Below are 18,531 nucleotides of genomic sequence, written 5' to 3'. Positions count from 1 at the left end.
GCACGTGTTTTGCCCGCGTAGATGATGCATTGGGGCAATGCACAGTCGGGTCACAGACCATGATACAGTTAATTTTTAACGCTTGTTAAACAATCTAAATATGGCAGAATTTGTTCATCAGAACCTAGAGGAAACTCTGTTGGAGCTAGAACAATTGGAACGTGTTGGCTTGTTCACGAAAGCAGAAATAAAGTAAGTAGATGGTTGCAAAGTTGCAGCGCAAGTGCCAAAGTGACGAAATAGCGCCACCTATCTGCCTATGCGTGGGCGGGGGGAGGGGAGGGGGTGTTATAGATAATCATGGAGGAATAAAACACAGAAAAGACTAGTATAGTCAGAGTATAGGCCCTAGTCTCCTAGATATTTGATTCACAACAAGCGTTAAGTAGTGTACAAAAATGTATGTGACGTCAGTATTTCTCGATTTTTTTAAATTTAATTTACCTTAGTCATTTGTTAGTTTTGACAGTCTGACAAATTTGGCAGATAATCGTAACAAAAGTAAAACTTGTACTTGTAGAAAAAAATGAATATTCAATATGCATTCTCTAAATAAATAACACAATTTTGTTAATGATGATATTTAAAATTTGATATTTAACTAAAATTTGCTTTTCCCACTTTTCAAAGAACAATTGTAAAGAAGAGAACCAGTTTTGAGTACCGCCTTGTCCGACTCAAGAAAGATAAACAAGATTTCCTGCGCTATATACAGGTTTGTCAAGTTGAGCTTAAATACAGATTCCTTAAGTTATACCATGGAGGAAGAAATGGTCAAATATACGCGTGGTGATTTAGTCAAGTAACAGACTGAGAGTCTGAGACCTTAACTTGAGTACAGAGAATTGAGACAAAGTCAGGCTAACTTTACTCTTTAGCCAACTATAATGTACGTATGTCAGACTTTAGTCCCATAAATGTGACTGAAATACTGGACTACCTCCGTATATTGAGCCACAGTGCCACATACGGCCTGTGCACGGATGGTCCCGTTGCTAGGGGAGCCGAAAATCAATTAAAGATCGAAACTATTTAATCAGCAGAAAATCAACCCAGCTATAGTATGACTGCTAAATAGCACAAAATTGTTAAATTCGGTACCTTCAGAGGTCTAGTTATCCAAAAAATCGTGTGAATTCGGCAAAGAATTCCGACAGTTTTGAGAAAGCATGGCGTCTCTGATATTTACCAGACTGTTTCCCGGCCACCCTAATATGAGACCATGCCCCGACTTGCATACGTGGGGCGCACTAGTGATTGCCTTTCCATGAAGTACGCCAATGTTAACAATGTAATTTGAGTGACCGAAATCCCCACCCTGGGGCATGAAAAACATGACCAAATCCCGAAATCGGACCTGGGGTAGCGGGGGGGGGGGGGGGGGATTTGATAGGCACATTATGAACACACACAGAATTTTAAGCCACTTTATAATGTAGCTTTGATTAATGTGATATCAACTGCTCATGATGATGTTTTATTTTCTAAACGTCTTATTAATCCCACAGTACGAGATCAACCTCCTGTCATTAATCAGGAAGAGAAGAGAGGTTAGTGTGTAAACAAAGTCATAATGAATTTGATTTTGTAATAGGCAATTTGATGTGTGTAATCCTGCATTGGATCTTTGCTTGTTCCTTAACCCTAACCGCCCTGAATCCTTCAAAATCCTCTTTGCCAAAGTGGAGGAATTTGGAGGATTGAGGTTACATGGCAAAAGTGTGTTACTGATTTTTATAGGATGCACTTTGTCAAGGTCTTGGCCTGACCTTGTGTTGTTTTTGCTCAGCCATGCATAAATATAGGCCTGGATTATGCTTGAAATCCTTCGTACTGCTCCAGGATGTCACTGGCCAAGACTCAACATATTGACAGTCACTGCTGCAGGATTTTGCAGGATTCAGGCAGTGGTCACCCCTCCATGGACCATATTCAAGAAATAATGGAGGAATTTGCAGGATTGAGGCTGTTATTGCTATTTTTCGATGAGGCCAATAGGAGGATTTTGCAGGATTGAGGCTACAAGCAGAAAGGCCTAGGAAGTTAAAGTTAATAATTCCTGTGTATTTTCGTCTTTATTTTCTTTTCTTTCCCCAGCGAATGGGATACTTCTTTAAGAAGGATGAGATTGAGTATGCAATCATCAAAAGAATCCAGAAACTGTTCAGGGTAAAGTGTTATTTACACAAAACGTTTAAAGAAAAAAATTGGAATTGACATCACTGATTAAAGGCAATATAAAACATTTGCAAACATTGAAAAATAAAAACTACCAAGTTTTTACAAAATACCTTACTAGGATGTTGGTAAACGACAGTCTAGAGCATCCTGTAAAATTATGGCACCTGGTGTGAAGTCATTTTCAAGAAAATGGTATTTTTGTATCCATTTCCAACGGTGGTCAGCTGACCACCGTTGGAAAAACTTAACTATTTTTCAACTACTGCTGCAACTGTACCCTTTTTTTTCAGTTCAAATTTTGTTTGCTATTGGTTACATGTTCATGAACGGGTGCAGGCCAGCTAGACTGGTTCCCTTACCTTAACATTTTCAGGCATCTATAAACTGATCCATTTTATCTTTAGTGGAGTCAAAGAATCAGACTTCTTGAACATTTTTTGTTTTTCTTGGTTTTTCCAGCATTTTCGAACACAAAACTTCAAACATGTCGGTGTAACAATATTTGATCTATTATACTAACCCCTCAAATAGTTCATTTCTGAAAATTACAGTAAAAGCCAAGCATGTACATTCCCTTTAAGATATAAATGGAGAATGGTAATTAGAAAAATGATTTGTTCAATGGCTGACGGACATTTCTTAACCTTTTGAAATACACGATTGATTGGACTGATTGATGTATTACTTTGTTACTGTGAACAGAGAGCCTGCACCATGTTCTGTGATGACCAGAAGCTGTGGTTCTCCCACATGCAGTTTTGCAAGAAATGGGTAAGAATAGCCTATACAAGTAATCCATCCAGAAATTAATCAATGACCTGCAATGTACATAATATATTTTTTTGTCGAAAATTATGTCGTCGGGGTTTCCCTAGTCTGAAAATTTGGGACTCTCAATATTTGTACGAGAGTTCCAAACTTAAGATAGTAAAAACATGCAATACAAGAAAATGGACTGGCACATGAAACAACCAGTCCAACACCCCTTTAGCACTGCATCAAATCAACTGTGCCAAAATAAAGGTCTGGTACCCAGCTCTATTTCTGCACATTTTCTATGGTCATGCCACCAGACTAATGAAGGGTCAATCTTTGCCAGAAGTTGGACATGCACCAGTCTAGTTTTTAGCTTCAATTTGAAATCACTTGGCGTCACTCTCGGGTACAAATTGTCAAAGAAAAGTCTCCTTTAAAAATTGAAGTGAGACCTCAAGCTTGACTGGTCAAACACTGAGGACTATGTCTTTGCCCCCATGAAAATTTTGTAGAAAGTTGGCCTGATCTTGTTTTGAATGTTTTTCTCCACTCAATGTCCCAGTCTGCGGTTTCCCCTTCACTGTACATTTATTTTAAAGCAATTCATTCGTGGTTCTGTCCGAGAGCCTTCGGGAAGATATTCAAGAAATTGCTTGGGTGGGACTTGAACCCATGACCTCTTTTTTACTAGTGCGGACATCTAACCACTCGACCATATGATCAGGCTAGAGTTGGCTAACCCGTTCAAATCACATACAGCACCAGATACTGACTGAATGACTTGAAGGAAAAGTGGGAAAGATTGTAGTATCCAGACGCCACATCAGCGGTCGTGTACAAAGTCTATGGAGAGTCAAGAACATTTTCGAAGTATTTCCAAACAAAATTGGACATGTTTCAGTCCCGTTTTCAACATTTTTGCAATGACTGACCTTCTTTGAGATGATATATATGAAGAGAAAAGTGGTGTCAGGTTGCAACATTTTCCCCCAAAAACTGTGTTGGCGGGCAGAAATAAATCATAAGGTTTTTCCTTTATTTTGGGACTAAGTTATTGTTTGAGAGGGAGTGCAGTTATTATTTTCTGAATCATAATTTTCTAAAACTGTTTTTAGTCTGTATCCAGTTTGTGTGCTTTAACAAAACTTGATTCCTCTCGCTTGACAGAACATGAAGAACGAGTTGAGTAAATTGTTTGCAAGGCTACTCAAGGTGCACTCCAAAAACCCTGGTGAGACATCATTCTAACTTTATATATACATCGTACTGCAGTCATTCTTTTCTCCAGCAATTTAATTGTCTCCGTGCCCTCTATCACCGCTATACTAAGAAGTAACGGTGTATGTGTGGTGTGAGTTGCTCGACCGCGTCCCCCCGTGTAGCTTTTCGTAATTTATAAATGATAGAATTGATGTTCTCTTTTTATAGCGTGAGTCTAAAATTGTCACACTCAACTGTGGTCAATTTTGTTTTGCAGCATTGTGGATCATAGCAGCCAAGTTCCAGATGGAGGAAATCATGTCAGCTGAGAATGCCAGGAGTCTATTGCTACGAGCCATCAGGCTCCATCCACAGAACCACAAACTCAGAGTTGAGGTATGTTCTAATTAATCCACTTCCTCTATGATGGAAGTTTGGGGAAGGGATATGTAAAGTTTGATATTGGGTTTTACCCTTCATTTGTGTAACTTTTTAACCACTTTGTGTAACTTTTTAATTCCTCTGAGGTAGTGTGGCCAAGGGGTTAGGTTCGTGTCTCAAGATCAGAGGGTCAGTGGTTCAAATCCAGCTGCTGGCCATATGTTGTGTCCTTGGGCAAGACACTTCACCCCCACTTGCCTCTCTCCACCCAGGAGTACAAATAAGTACCGGCATGAGCTGGGGAGTAACCTGCGATGGACTAGCACTCCATCCAGGGGGAGTAGAAATATTCTCAGTCGTTTCATGCCAAGGAAACGGGAGATAAATGCTTGCGCTTGTGGACAGGGGGTCATTGGTTCGAGTCCCTTCAAAGCTAGTTTGTAAATTTTTGTTTCTCAATGCCCGGACTAGACTCGCGGGTGAGGGAAGGGTGTGTATTATATTTGACAAGTTTCGTCTCTTCTTGTTTTCTAACAGTATTTTCGGATGGAGCTGATGCATGCGGATAAGGTAAATTCACTATTTTTTTCTCCATGAAATTAGCATCACTAATAAGTATGCTTGGTGCTTTTTCTGTGAGGAAAAAGTTTTACAATCTTGCTCAATAAGGATTCCCAACTACGTACAATATTAAAAACCGGCCACATGACATAGTCAGTGGCTGATTCTCATCTTACAGAGCAGTTGATGAATAGTTGCCAGGAGTGAATATTTGGTGGGATTTGTACCAGGCTGTTGGGAAGTGCTGAACTAGCGGTATTAAACTTTACATCTGGGCAATTTTAGCATTATGGAAAAAAAATGTAATGTCCTTGAAGGAGCCAATTGACCTATCGCGGTAGAATCGCGTTAGAATCGCGTCAGAATCGCGTCAACGCAGCTTGTGAAATATTGTCCAATTACATGATATACAAATGGACGCGGAGCGCGCAAAATCCGAGACAAACAAAACTTACGGTGTACAAAAATTCCATAGGGTTGTCTAAGGGGTGTGGCTAACTCGCAAACAGCGATAGGTCAATTACCCACGATATCTAATTAATGTTTCAGAGAAATGATCCAAACTCCTAGTCTGTAATCTCCTTGACCATTACTAGATTATGGATGTATGAGATATGAAAAATACATTTTTAGTTTTATTCACTGAGCTCTTAAAAGAAAAAAAACGTTGGATTTGTTATGTTCATGCTTTGCAATGAATAGGCTTGATGATTGAGCTCCTAACAAAGCTCCAAAAGAGGTAATACATACATGGGGATACTTAGACTTTTTTGTTGTGATAATAGCAAAGGAAGCGATGGGCCTTGTTACAGCAGAGCAAAATGGAGACCACAGAGGAAGGAATGGAGGATGCTATACTACAAGGCAAGGTGGCCAGGGTTGTCTACAAGATGGCCGTCCAAGAAATGCCAGGTAAGGGTATACCCTTATAAATTTTTGAACAGGTATGCAAATGAGGAATAGTCTGGTGCCTGCATGTGCGTTTCAAAAGCGTTTGTTTTTGTATGCGGTGTCTGGGGTAAGATCAATTCGTCGCGCCATGGGTTACGAAAACACGATTGTTTTCAAAGTTAAAATGTTACAATCTTATCCCGCCAAATCACATTTCATATTAATATGAGCAAATTGGAAAGGAAAGGAGTATTTTTGAGAAGGCGTGGACGTTATAATTTATAATGATCGTGAAAACATGTAATGCACGTTGGAAATAACAATACCAAGTACCATAATATATCATTCCATTTTTAGCCAATTGCGATAACGAGTCGGGGTACAGGAAGAAAGTTTCCTATCCAGGGCTTACTATTGGAAACGAGGTTGGAAATAAAGTAAGCACTGGGGACGAAGTTGAGTTAATCCCAGTAAATAGGCCAAAAATCCATCCGCCGAGCTCATGAATAAAAGTTATACACTCAGATTATTCTATATTAGACAGTTTGGAGAGCCATGGAATAGGGGAATTGAAGACATATGGCAATGAACCTCTGGCCTGGACTTGGAGCTTCCAATTCTGAGCATTTTGGATGCAATTGGGTCCAAAAGTGGCACTACTTAGCCATGTTGTGGAGGGATCCTTTTTCAAAATGGCTACTTTTCCAGATCTGGAAACATCAGTCCTTTTAGGGGTGGTCTTCTTTGGGTGAGAATATCTCCCAAAAGTCAATGGTCAATCCACCAAAAATCGAAAATAAAATAAAAGATGACATGATGATCATCATTTTTTTCTGTGCAGCCTGAACACCTGTGAGAGTTCTGAGTAGTTTTAACAGAATTTTGAAGTATGGGGAATCAACACTAGTGTCTATGGGAATTTTTACATTGGGGTGCAACTGTAATGTGTGAAAGCAGTAAATGCTCTGTGCATGAATGACAATTTAGGGGAGAATCAAGGCAAACATTTGATCAGCTCTCATCAAACGCACACTGTAATACATCATCACTTTCCGAGATGCCTGTAATATTGAAAATATTTTGTGAAATTATTTGTCTTCTTTTCTCAGGTGACATAGATCTTCACCTGGCTTTTGTCCCTGTCTGCAAGAAGTTTGATTTTACAACAGATCTGGTACAAGAGATATATCAAGAGTAAGTGCCAAGTTGGAAGATTAGGATTGGAATCCCCACTCTGATACATTTGCTGTATATTGAAACGTTGGTTGCTACTCAAGGTTCTTTTTTCAGATGATGAGTTCGTAATCCTTTCTTATCTTTGCCTTGTTACATACAGCTTGATGGAAGCTCACCCGAATAATGAACTCATGTGGGATGCTGTTGCTAGACGACATCTTACAGCTCACAGCAATGGTAATTGTGAATCTTTTTCATTTTCAATTATATAATGAATAATTTAATGTTTAGGACAGATCGCTTCGATTTTGAAGTACTTGTATGATATTCAGTTTTTGTACAAAAAAGGAAAATCATCATTAAAAATAGATCAACATCAAGTTGACCAAAGAAATTGACTGTAGTGTGATTTGAACCTTTGACTTACCATCAACTTGTATTCTACAACCAACATAGGGCTGGATAGCTCAGTTATAGAGTAACAAAGGTAATTTACTCAATTTTTATCTTGAGCAGAGTCAGAGTCAATCCAGCTTGCGGAAGAGATGCAGTCTTATGAGGTGTACGAAACGGCTGTAGAGAGACTACCAACCACCAAGATGTGGAGTCTGTACATTGACTGCTGCATTGAGAGACTACAGCTTGGAGGGGCTGGGGACATCAGCGACAAGGTAGGGTCAGATTCACAAAGCGGCTAAGCACAGACATTTTTTATGTGCAAGAAATATCTGCTTTATGGTAGAAACAAGAACCCCCAAAAAATTGCTTACCAAAACTCAGCCGAGAACTTCATGGGAAAACAAAACAGATTTAATGTTATGTGCATGTTAACAAGCAACAGTTGACGCTGAAAGGTGCAGTTTTCACCTAGTAAACCTATGAGCTCCGTGCGCTAACAAAAGAGGGCGCCCTTTTACCTAACAACGACTCTCATGGGCAGGACATTTAACTGGTTGACGCGCATCGTTCCTTGTGTGTGTCGCACGTACACCAGGGGATTTGTGCTATGTACACGCAGTGGCAGCGCTTCGCGGCAAATGAATTGCAGTCAGGCAAGATGGCGTCGGTCGGTCACCCCCAACTGTACTTCCTTTGCCGGTGAGGGGGTACTTGTGAACGGAGCGGATAAAGTCCTCAGACAACTTCCAGGATGTATTAGGTACCTTGTTTTACTTCAGTGGGGTACCCGTTTCCTCGTTCCTGTACTACCTTGAAATGCACACCACTAGGTCCTGGTGACATCAGATCAGAGTTGTAATGAGTCAGTGATTTTTGTGACTCGAGTCATTTTAAAGAAGTGAGTCGAGTCAAGTCGAGTCATTAGGTCAAGAAGGTCGAGTCGAGTCACAGTGTGTAGTCGAGTCAAGTGGAGTTTTATATTTAGCTTGAGTTAATTCGAGTCAGGAATATTTGAAAACTATAATAACAAAAAGACAACAGAGAAATTAATTTGTATCACTAACAATTAACAAGAAGTTAACCTTCTGGTTTGGCTTTGGGTCTAGAATTGTTTTCCTTTGATAAAAGGTTGTGACCCACAAATCATGAAATCCAGAATTTTGTTTATTCATTTGAGGTTTTAGGAGCCAGCAGCGGGCAAAACCTGTGGCTAACCCGTCTGCCTTTACCCAGGTCGATCCGGGTGAGCTAAATGAAGGCATCCATAAGTTGAGTTTCGCAATGCATATTTATATTGTACGAATTCGTACGATCGAAGGTGAAAGGATTTTAGTCTGGTTCCGGAATAGTAGTTTGTGCGTTCCAGAACCACAAGGTGAGAGTCTGTGACACGTTGTATGCCTTTTCATGACAAGCGTATTGTATTCGTAAAGTGACGTGAACATATTTTGCACCGTAAGTCATTGCAAATATTTCGCTTTTATTTTTGGGACTTGAGTCTTATTAGCCTTCGCTTGAGTCGAGTCGAGTCTTCTGGTGAGGGACTCGAGTCGAGTCGAGTCATTTGCTTGCAGTGACTCAAGTTGAGTCGAGTCATTTACCCGTAGGGACCCAAGTCGAGACAAGTCACCAAAAATTGTGACTCGAGTCGGATTCGAGTCGAGTCATGGACTCGAACCATTACAACTCTGCATCATTGATTGGATTTAAATCGGCCAACTAAAATTGTACTAGTAGTTAGCTTGAAGGAGTGGGCGTCTCACTACATGGTCATACTCTTCCCTGTATTTGTGTGCGACAAAATTAATCTAATTATCATCACTGAGTCGATGATCCTGATCAAATATGCATTTCTTTCCTTTGTTTTCACAGCGAGCTGAGAAAGCCTTGCAAGTCTTTTCAGCGGCCAATACAAAATGTTCATTGACAGAGGACCTGTATTTGAAATGGGTATGCGTATTTTCTCTCTTTTTCTGACAGGATTTGTGTTGTGCATCTCGTGCTGTGCTAACAAAGTAGCCAACAAGATATGTAACTCTCCCTGCCAGTTTCAAAACTCTGGATTCAGATTTAACAAAACAAAAAAAAAGATTTCCACACCAATATTCCAAACATGTGCTATGAATGGTACTAATTTCTGAAAAAAAGTTATCAACTTTACTGTGTTTTTAGGCAGGCAAGCTTCATTTAAAGGGAATATACAACATTTGCAAACATCAAAAAACAAAACTACCAAATTATCACGAAAAACCTTTTTAGTGAATGACTGGCTAAAGCATCCTGTAAAATCACGGCACCTGGTGTGCTGACATGTTCAAGAAGATTGGTATTTTTGTATCGATTTCCAATGCTGGTCAGCTGACCAGCGTTGGAAAAAATTGGCTTTTTTTTTTAAATACTGCTCCCAAATTATCATATTTAGTTAGTTCGCATTTTTTTGCAATCGATCACACACCTGTAAACGGGAACAAGCCAGCTAGACTGATTTCCTGACCTTACAATTCCCAGACGTCTATAAATTGCTCCGTTTCAAGTTAAGTAGGGCCAGGAAACCAGACTACAAGAAAATGATTGTTTTTCTTGATTTTCCAGCATCTACGAACCCCAAACTTCAAACAAGTCAGTTTAACAATATTTGCTTTTAAAAGCTAACCCCTCCAAATCCATCGATGTCTGAAAATTAAAGCTAAGGCCAAAAAAAAAAGTCTCCGGTTTCTGGTATGCGTGCGCGTCGCTGTAGCCATGCACGTCGGCAAAATGAAAAAGTTTTTTTTTTCAATAAAAGATGATGTCTCAAAACCGCCAAACTCACTGGTTTGACTGGAATCCTGCTGCTGCACAATTTTAACGTGTTTTCAGATGGGGTTATGATCGAGAATAAGCTTTATGTGGCCTCTCCGGACTCCCATATATTTGCACTAGGTTTAGTCGGGCACCATTTGCAGTCATCAGCCGACATTTGAAGCAAAAAAAAAAAGCCGCGTCGCCGCACCACTTTTTGGGCAAGCTCCATAACAGAAACCGGAGACTTTTTTTTTGGCCTAAAGCAAATGTTGTATATTTCCTTTAATAAGAAAAAAAATTGTGTTAATGTGTTTATGGCATTGTCTTTATGCGCACAATGGAGTATCTGATAATCATCCTCTATGCACTTACTAATTTTTCATGCCACTTAAATCTTAAATTTAGAGCTAAAAGAACACTGCACTTTGTGCATCGAAATGTCTCCCATATTTTTTTTTGGGGGGGGGAGGGTTTCTTAGACCCACTTCTCTCGACCTGTTTTGCTTGCAGACCAAATTTACCTTTGATATTTGTTTTATTACCAGATGAATGTCCTTCAAAACGTGGGTCAAATAGATGAAGCGAAGGACGTAGCAGCATCAGCTATCATTGCCCACCACCACTCGGCCAGAGTCTGGGAAGGATGCCTGAAATTATCCATGCAAGACTCTGGAATAGGTAATATTCTCAATGTCGCCTGCACTCAGTATACATTGATGTATTGATAATTGCTGTACAAGCATGCGGCAATGCAGCGTCATAGTATCAAATCATGAATGTTTGTGAGTGCAATGGTAAGAATCATTTCATGAGGTGACAGATGAAATGTTCGCCTCGTGGAATGGAACATTTCATCTGTCACCGAATGAAATTATTCTTTCCATTGCACGAACGTGAAACATTCATTATTTGTTTTATATAACACCTGAATAAATCCTTGTCATCTGATTGGTTGACTTTTAATGGCAAATTTATTCAGGTTGAAAACTGTTTAAAAGTTTGACAAGTTCATCATATTTATATTAATGCAAACTGTTCAACAGGTTGAGAACCATCATATTCAATTTATCTGGATTTAAAACAGCGCCACCACCAGCAGCAGTGACACCGTGCAATGGAAGTTCTATTCACCGTGCAATAGAACTTCCGTTGCACTGTGCGCTGTGCGCCACGCGTGCGCCGTACGTTGGCACGAATAATTCAATGACATGTGATCAACGATCCACCAATCAGATGGCGGGGATTTAATTAGGTGTTGTATAATATCAAATGATACTGTGGCTGTGAACAAACTTAGACAAAGACCCACTGTTTTAGGCAGACGTTTTGTGGACAGCACATCTTGTGGCAAAGTTGTAAACCAAATCAGTCTCAAGTGCATTACAAGTCATCAATCCTCAAAATAGTCCAGAGCTTTTCAAATAAACGGCGACAAATGCATTCCTTTAATTGTCATTTGTTCATCCCTTGTTATTTGTGATTTGACTTGGTAAGACTTTGTGATTTGACTTGATAGGACTTTGTGATTTGACTTGATAGGACTTTGTGATTTGACTTGATAGGACTTTGTGATTTGACTTGATTTGACTAAAATAAGCCATTTGCGAGTGACCTATACCCTTTAAAATTCGAAAAACATCAGGTACACTGACTTGCTCAGAATGCTTGGCACATTTTAACTTTGAATTCTCCAGACCAAAGACACTGTTGCTAATCACATGATTCGGGGCAAGCTCTTGCATAGTTACGTAAGAGACGCTCAGCACCAATACATTGTTCACAATGGGTGAGAATGGCACAAAGACACCAGACCATGCAGGAGCTGGGGGTTGCTAGCATAAGGCGTGCCCCGAATCACGTGATGTAGTCACAGTCTCTTTGGTCGGGAGAATGCAAAGTTAAAACGTGCAAAGCATTGGATTTAAGCCAGAGTCCATCATTTGCAGCTATCCAAAAAATAACTGGGGTAATTATTGTTGAAAAACATACTTGGTTGAAATATAGTAAGGGGACTAAACTCCCTGTGAAATTTTTCTTTCTGGCAAGCTGTCATTTTGAAGAAATCGGCAAAAGAAGGCCTTTCCAACAGTGTGTCTTAAGAAGCACCGTTGGAAATTTCCGTTATAATCGAGTTTGTTTTTTTATTCGGCGAAGCGCGCGCAAGCGTTGACAAGGCGCACACGCGCTCGTGGTTGCTATAATTCGTCGGATCGGTGCGCGACATTGCGTAGCTGCAATCAGCTCAGTGAGAACGTGTCTCGGACGCTGAATTCAGGCCCAATTCAAAACATGATTCTGCAACTTTTGATTTGAAATCGAGATCCTAGAATGTTGTTTTTCTCCAAATATACAGCTGAAGCTGAGCTGAAACTTCATCAGGTTAGTTGTTCAGCACCCTTCTTTATATTTTGAGCACTTTTGTTGCTTCAAACGAGCAAAATGCACAAATTACAACTATACCGTTAAGACAACATTCCAGATTTTATTCAAACTTAAATCGCAAATGGCTTATTACAACTCTGTTTTGCAATCGTATTTCCCATCCATGCTGCATACCACTTCTCTCGTGCATACAGGCAGGGAGAATCAGCAGGCTGAGGTGTCCCAACTCTTTGACAGTGCAATCTCCTTTGTCAAAGCCAAGGTGAGCGCTGTCATAGTTTGAGGAACGTTTATACTGGCAAGTAGCCGCAGTACGCGTGTCTAAAAAAAAAAATGGTAATCCTACTTTAAAGGGTTATTATGGCCAGACAGTATGTTTACCAGCAGAAAGCATGGTATCATCTTAAAAGCTGAAACTGTGTGCTTTTCAATGATACCTTAGGTTACATTCAAGGGTCACGCATCATGGAGCACCCTTGTCTTGAAGTTGTGGTGTAAAAATGCAGTTGGTTCACTTTCCAGCTGAACACAATCGACACAGATTAATGTTTTTTTATTTATGGATTTTATTTACGATCATGAGTAAAACACTAAACAGCAGAAGTCTGGGAATGCTTCTCCAAAGACATCCTGTGTAGCCTGCAAACTTCTGGTTTCATGCAATTTCTTGACCACAAAGATTCTCTGTTCTGCCGTTAGCTGAACCATTGTTTATATACTGTCTGAAGGCCAGAATGACATAGGTTCAGAAGTGAACCAACTGCATTTTTGCGCCACAACTTCAAGACAATGGTGCTCCGTGATGCGTGACCCTGGAATGTAACCCATGGGCGTTTTCGAATCCCTGTTCTTGACAACACTCGGGTTAACCCGACACGAGAACAGCGGTCTCGAACGTGACGAACGGACCCGAGAGGGCGTTCGCGGATCGATTTTTTCACTCCCCGGTTGATGGAGGGTTCGGCGAGGTGCAGCTTGAACAAAATGGCGGACTGTGCAGATTCGTAAATTGTTTTGTGGTGTTTTTTTTGTTGCTAATACCCTAATGATGGGAATAAGAATACCATTATAGTGCAGGTATGCAATTTCATCCCCGCATGTCCGGTTTTGCAACAGTCGTCCTCGTTCATTTGGAATAGGCCTAAGAACAAATTCAGACGATTGTCGGCCATTTTGCATTGCTTTATATCGATGCGACACGCATCCGCGCGTTCGTAACAACCAGCTCGAGAATACGTTCTCGTGTTACCCGCGTGTTGTCAAGAACAGGGATTCGAAAACGCCCCAAGGTATCATTAAAAAGCACAAAGCTTCGCCTTTAAGATGATACCATGCTTCTTGCTTGTAAACATATAGTCTAGCCATAATAACCCTTTAAAGTAGGATAACTTTTTTTTTGAGACACCCTTTATAATGGAAGAAGAACACTCAAGCATACACCCAACCCTCATTTTATCAGGTTCTGCAACTTTTACCATAAAACACAAGTTTCCCCACCAACGAAGTCCCAATCAAAACGGATATAACGTAAGCAAGTGACCATGATTACATGTAATAAATGCCAAACACACACACACACACACACTGATAGAATGGTTGACATTATTGCTTGTTGTGGTTGATCTATACAGCATGCACTGCCACTGTGGAGATTGGGTCTAGACTGGTGCCTCATCATGAACTCTGACAACGTACAGGAGATATTCAAGGTACTCTACAACTATAACATGACAGTGTTCCGAGCAAATCCAAGAACAACCGTGACTTCCGAGAGTATTACTAGAACGAGGCTTATAGGTCTCGTTCAAATGACATCATTTCCTACAGACCATCCACGTGCATTGGCATTTTGAGCGTCAACTTGCATAACGCGCATCGGCTGCGTTGTGTTTCGAACACATTTCAAGCACCAAGCGTGTGTTTGGAACATTTTCAACACTGCGCAATGCGTGCTTGATTGCGTAAAATACGCAGTTGCAGTTCTCCTACAGAGATGGCCATCATTGAGCAAGCCCTATTGGTTAATAATGATTTGTATCCACGATAAAGATAGTAAATTTAAATAAAGTGTGAATTTATAAAATTGAATAAAGTGTGAATTTATAAAAAACATTGTTAATAAATTGTAAAAATAACTCGGTTATGGCCTTTGCAAATGCAGTTGGTTTACCCGTCCCTAAAAACTGAAGGACATCGCCATTTGAGTCTTGCATTGTCATGACCAGAAAAGACCTACATTAATTGTAACACATTATTTAATTCTTGATGGTTTAGGCTGCAATCAAGGAGCCAGCTGTTGTCTCAACACCCATGAAGACACTCTACTTACAATGGGCAGCTATCAACAAGGATCTCAGCAAAGCCAGAAAGATCTACAAGAGGTTGGTCTTTTATCAATTATTCATACATACCTGCGACAGTTTACCCATTCCTGTTGGTCGAGGGCTCGTCACATGAGTGGTTTTAAACTGCCGGTAAAACACAGCTGCGTTCTGCGCCACATTGCCCAGTACGCACCACATGTCCACTACACCCTACACATCTGACGTGCAGAACTGTAGTTATCGGATGCATGCATGCGCAAAAGGCAACAGGCAAAATTCCTTCATACAACCCATGAAATGTGGTGACTGTTTAGTCTGTAGAATTTTCTGTTGGCAATGATTCTTTGCATGGAGTAGTGGGGTGCTGTGGTCCAGTGGTTACGGTGTTCGACTCGTGTGCCGTGGTACATGGGTTCGAATCCTGATTGGGTACATGGTGCTTGTGCTCTTGAGCAAGGCACTTTACCATTATTGCTTTGTCCTTCGGATGGGACGTAAAGCTGTAGGTCCCGTGTGTTGTGTAATGCACGTTAAAGAACCCAGTAACACTTATCGCTAAGAGAAGGGGTTTGCCCCGGTGTTTCTGGCAGTGGCTGCAACATGTGCCGCAGCACCTAGTATACCCTAATAAAGGTGCTACATGATGGGTCTCATACTCCTCATAAACTTCATTTACCTGTCTTGAAACATAGACATAATTACCAGCGCCTTGAGTACCTAATTATTGGTAGATACGTGCACTATATAAGACTCCGGTATTATTAGTAGTAAACAGAACAATGAAAGTGGATCCTAGTCACTTGTTCGTGGATTTCTTTGCCAATAGATTGTTGAAGGAGAGACCGCTGTCTGTGGATTTCTTCAAGCAGTACATCTCCATAGAGCAGGCCCAGTTGGAACCCAACATGACTAAGATACGGCGCTGCTATGAAGACGCATTGGCAGAATTTGGCTCATCCAGACCAGGTATGTTGACTTATGTTACAGTAATTCCAGAAGACATGAGTGATATCCTATCTGAAACATGTTTAAAAATGTGATATGATCACACTAAATGAGTCGTTTGTCAGGAACTTTTATTTGGAGATCCAGGCCAAAATAGGGCCACTTCATCACATCACTTCATCACATCTCTTGGTGTTCCAACTTCCATATTTTTTTAACTACAGATGGTACCAGCATGCGGCTTCTGTTTTCACAGCAGCAATGCTGAGATTGTGCCCTTTTCAGATCTATATAAAAAAATTGACTAGGGTCGACAGGCGACGCATTTAGCTTAATCACATCACAAATACTGTTTTGCCATTGAAAATTGAGCTTTATTTGTAAGACAAGCTTTCTGTTTCATGGGGAGTTTTATACCAGCGTGATGTAAACTTTGATTTTGAATTTTGCCCATCATTTCATGTGTATGAACACCATGGTCAGGCTTTCCAAGAGCTTGCATGGCTTGCGAGAAGCACTTAACAAATGCACTCAGTTGGTAACTTGAACCAATGCCATTCTGCTTATTAGGCCAAAACAAAAAAATATTCGGTCTCTGGTCACACCAAAGTTCCGGAATTGACGCGGGGACGCTTTTTTTTTTTTTTTTCAAGCTTGGATTGTACAGAAAAGGTGGGGTACTATTTTGCTATTTGGTGTCCTCGTGTACATTGGTGTCCTCAATAATTTGCCTTGGTGCTCTCGATCATTTGCCTTGGTGCAATTTCCCATTCCTTGGTGCTCTTTGGTAAAAAAATTTGAGGAGGTGCGGCAATAGAGGGCGCTGTTGGAGCTACCGCGGAACATTTTGGAAAAAAAAAGAGATTGACCGGAGACCTACTTGTGTTGTTTTAAAGGTAGAGTTGGCATTGTCATTTGTGCATTTTTTTCATTTGAAGCAACAAAAGTGCTCAAAACTAAAGAAGGGTGCTGAATTACTAACCTGATGAACTTTTAGCTCAGTGAATGCTGTATATTCCGAGAGAAAAATGTTCTAGGATCTCGATTCAATCCAAAAGTTGCGAAGTCATGTTTTCAGCGAATTCAGCATCCAGGACACGTTGTCATTGAGCCGATTGCAGCTGCACGATGTCAGGCACTGAACCGACAGATAAGAGCAAACGCGTGTGCGTCATGTCAATGCTTGCACGCTACCATTCACAGTTTCGCCGAATTAAAAACTAACTACTAATAGAAATTTTTTTTAAAATGCGTATTTAGAATGAACTTCTTTTAGTGTTTTCTTCAAAATGGCAGCATGCCAGAAAGAATAATTTTAGAGGTAGTTTAGTGCCATTACTATCATTATACCAAGTATGGTTGTTTCAACAATAATTTTGTCAGTTTCTTTTTGGATAGCTGCAAATGATAAACTCATTATTTTGGCAGTTGTGTGCTGCTGTATGACTGTAGAATGTTTTCATAAACAAGCACACAAAAGGTTATTCTCAATAGCGGGTCCTTTTGTTGTGCATGTACTGAGAACATGCAAAGCATTATTTGATATTGCACAAAACCAATATTGTTTTTTTTTGTTTTTTGTTTTTTTTGTTTTCAGACTTGTGGTTGGACTTCATTCGTCTGGAGAAGGACAGCATGCGAGCCCCACAGATTCACTGGAGAGCAATGAAAGCACTGTCAGGCCCGGAGCTGGAAGACTTCACTAATGGATACACGCTACTACAAACCGGCCATGCAACCTAGCCAGCAACAAGCTCACTGGAGAGCAACGAAAGCACTGTCAGGCCCGGAGCTGGAAGACTTCACCAACGGATACACGCTACTACAAACCGGCCATGCAACCTAGCCAGCAACAAGCTCACTGGAGAGCAACGAAAGCACCGTCAGGCCCGGAGCTGGAAGACTTCACTAACGGATACACGCTACTACAAACCGGCCATGCAACCTAGCCAGCAACAAGCTCACTGGAGAGCAATGAAAGCATTGTCAGGCCCGGATCTGGAAGGCTTCACCAATGGATAGTCGTTACTATGAGACGACAGATGGAATGTTCCATTCCACTCGGTTTCTCCTCGTCTCGTTTAATGGAACATCCCATTAGTCACCTGATGAACTTATTCTTACCATTGCACTCGTAAACATTTATTATTTATATTTATATAACCAATATACAGATCCTTGTCATTTGATTGGTTGAAATCACATCACGTGACATTCATTATTGCTCCCATTCACGCCGGGGCTCAAAAAGTCCCATTCGCCCATGGGGAATGGGAAATACTATTGAACAGCTAGGATCATTCTTGTTCCATGACGCGGTATTTGTGTGCAAAGGCATGCTGGTGTGCGCTTTCAGCGTTGCGTGGCGTAGCGCGTATTGTTCCAAAGAGCCAGCGCTACAGCGTTGGGTTCAAACATTTTTGTGAAGGGGGGGGTTTGGAAGAGAGAAGAAAATAAAAGTTCAAATATATCAAATGACAAGGATCTATATGTCAGTTATATAAAACAAATATTGAGTGACTTTCAATTGTGAAAGGGGAAGAATATTATC

At 40.6% G+C, this 18,531-nt stretch overlaps 1 protein-coding gene across 1 annotated transcript; it reads left to right on the top strand.

Annotated features, from left to right (window-relative positions):
- The first annotated feature begins 21 nt into the window (after positions 1-21).
- Positions 22-17,851, top strand: LOC119734242 (U3 small nucleolar RNA-associated protein 6 homolog). Its single transcript, XM_038207617.1, has 19 exons — positions 22-192; positions 631-715; positions 1,509-1,550; positions 2,098-2,169; positions 2,884-2,952; positions 4,105-4,168; positions 4,415-4,533; positions 5,056-5,088; positions 5,865-5,991; positions 7,080-7,164; positions 7,307-7,383; positions 7,663-7,817; positions 9,418-9,495; positions 10,875-11,007; positions 12,906-12,973; positions 14,343-14,420; positions 14,986-15,092; positions 15,862-16,001; positions 17,578-17,851. The coding sequence occupies exons 1-19, from the start codon at positions 101-103 to the stop codon at positions 17,721-17,723; spliced, it is 1,770 nt and encodes a 589-aa protein (XP_038063545.1). The 5' UTR covers positions 22-100; the 3' UTR covers positions 17,724-17,851.
- Positions 17,852-18,531: the final 680 nt, after the last annotated feature.

The sequence above is a fragment of the Patiria miniata genome, unplaced genomic scaffold (genome assembly GCF_015706575.1).
Source record: "Patiria miniata isolate m_02_andy unplaced genomic scaffold, ASM1570657v1 HiC_scaffold_27, whole genome shotgun sequence".
Classification (NCBI taxonomy): Eukaryota; Metazoa; Echinodermata; class Asteroidea; order Valvatida; family Asterinidae; genus Patiria; species Patiria miniata.
Note: the sequence above shows the minus strand (reverse complement) of the source record. Positions and strands in the feature narration are given on the sequence as shown.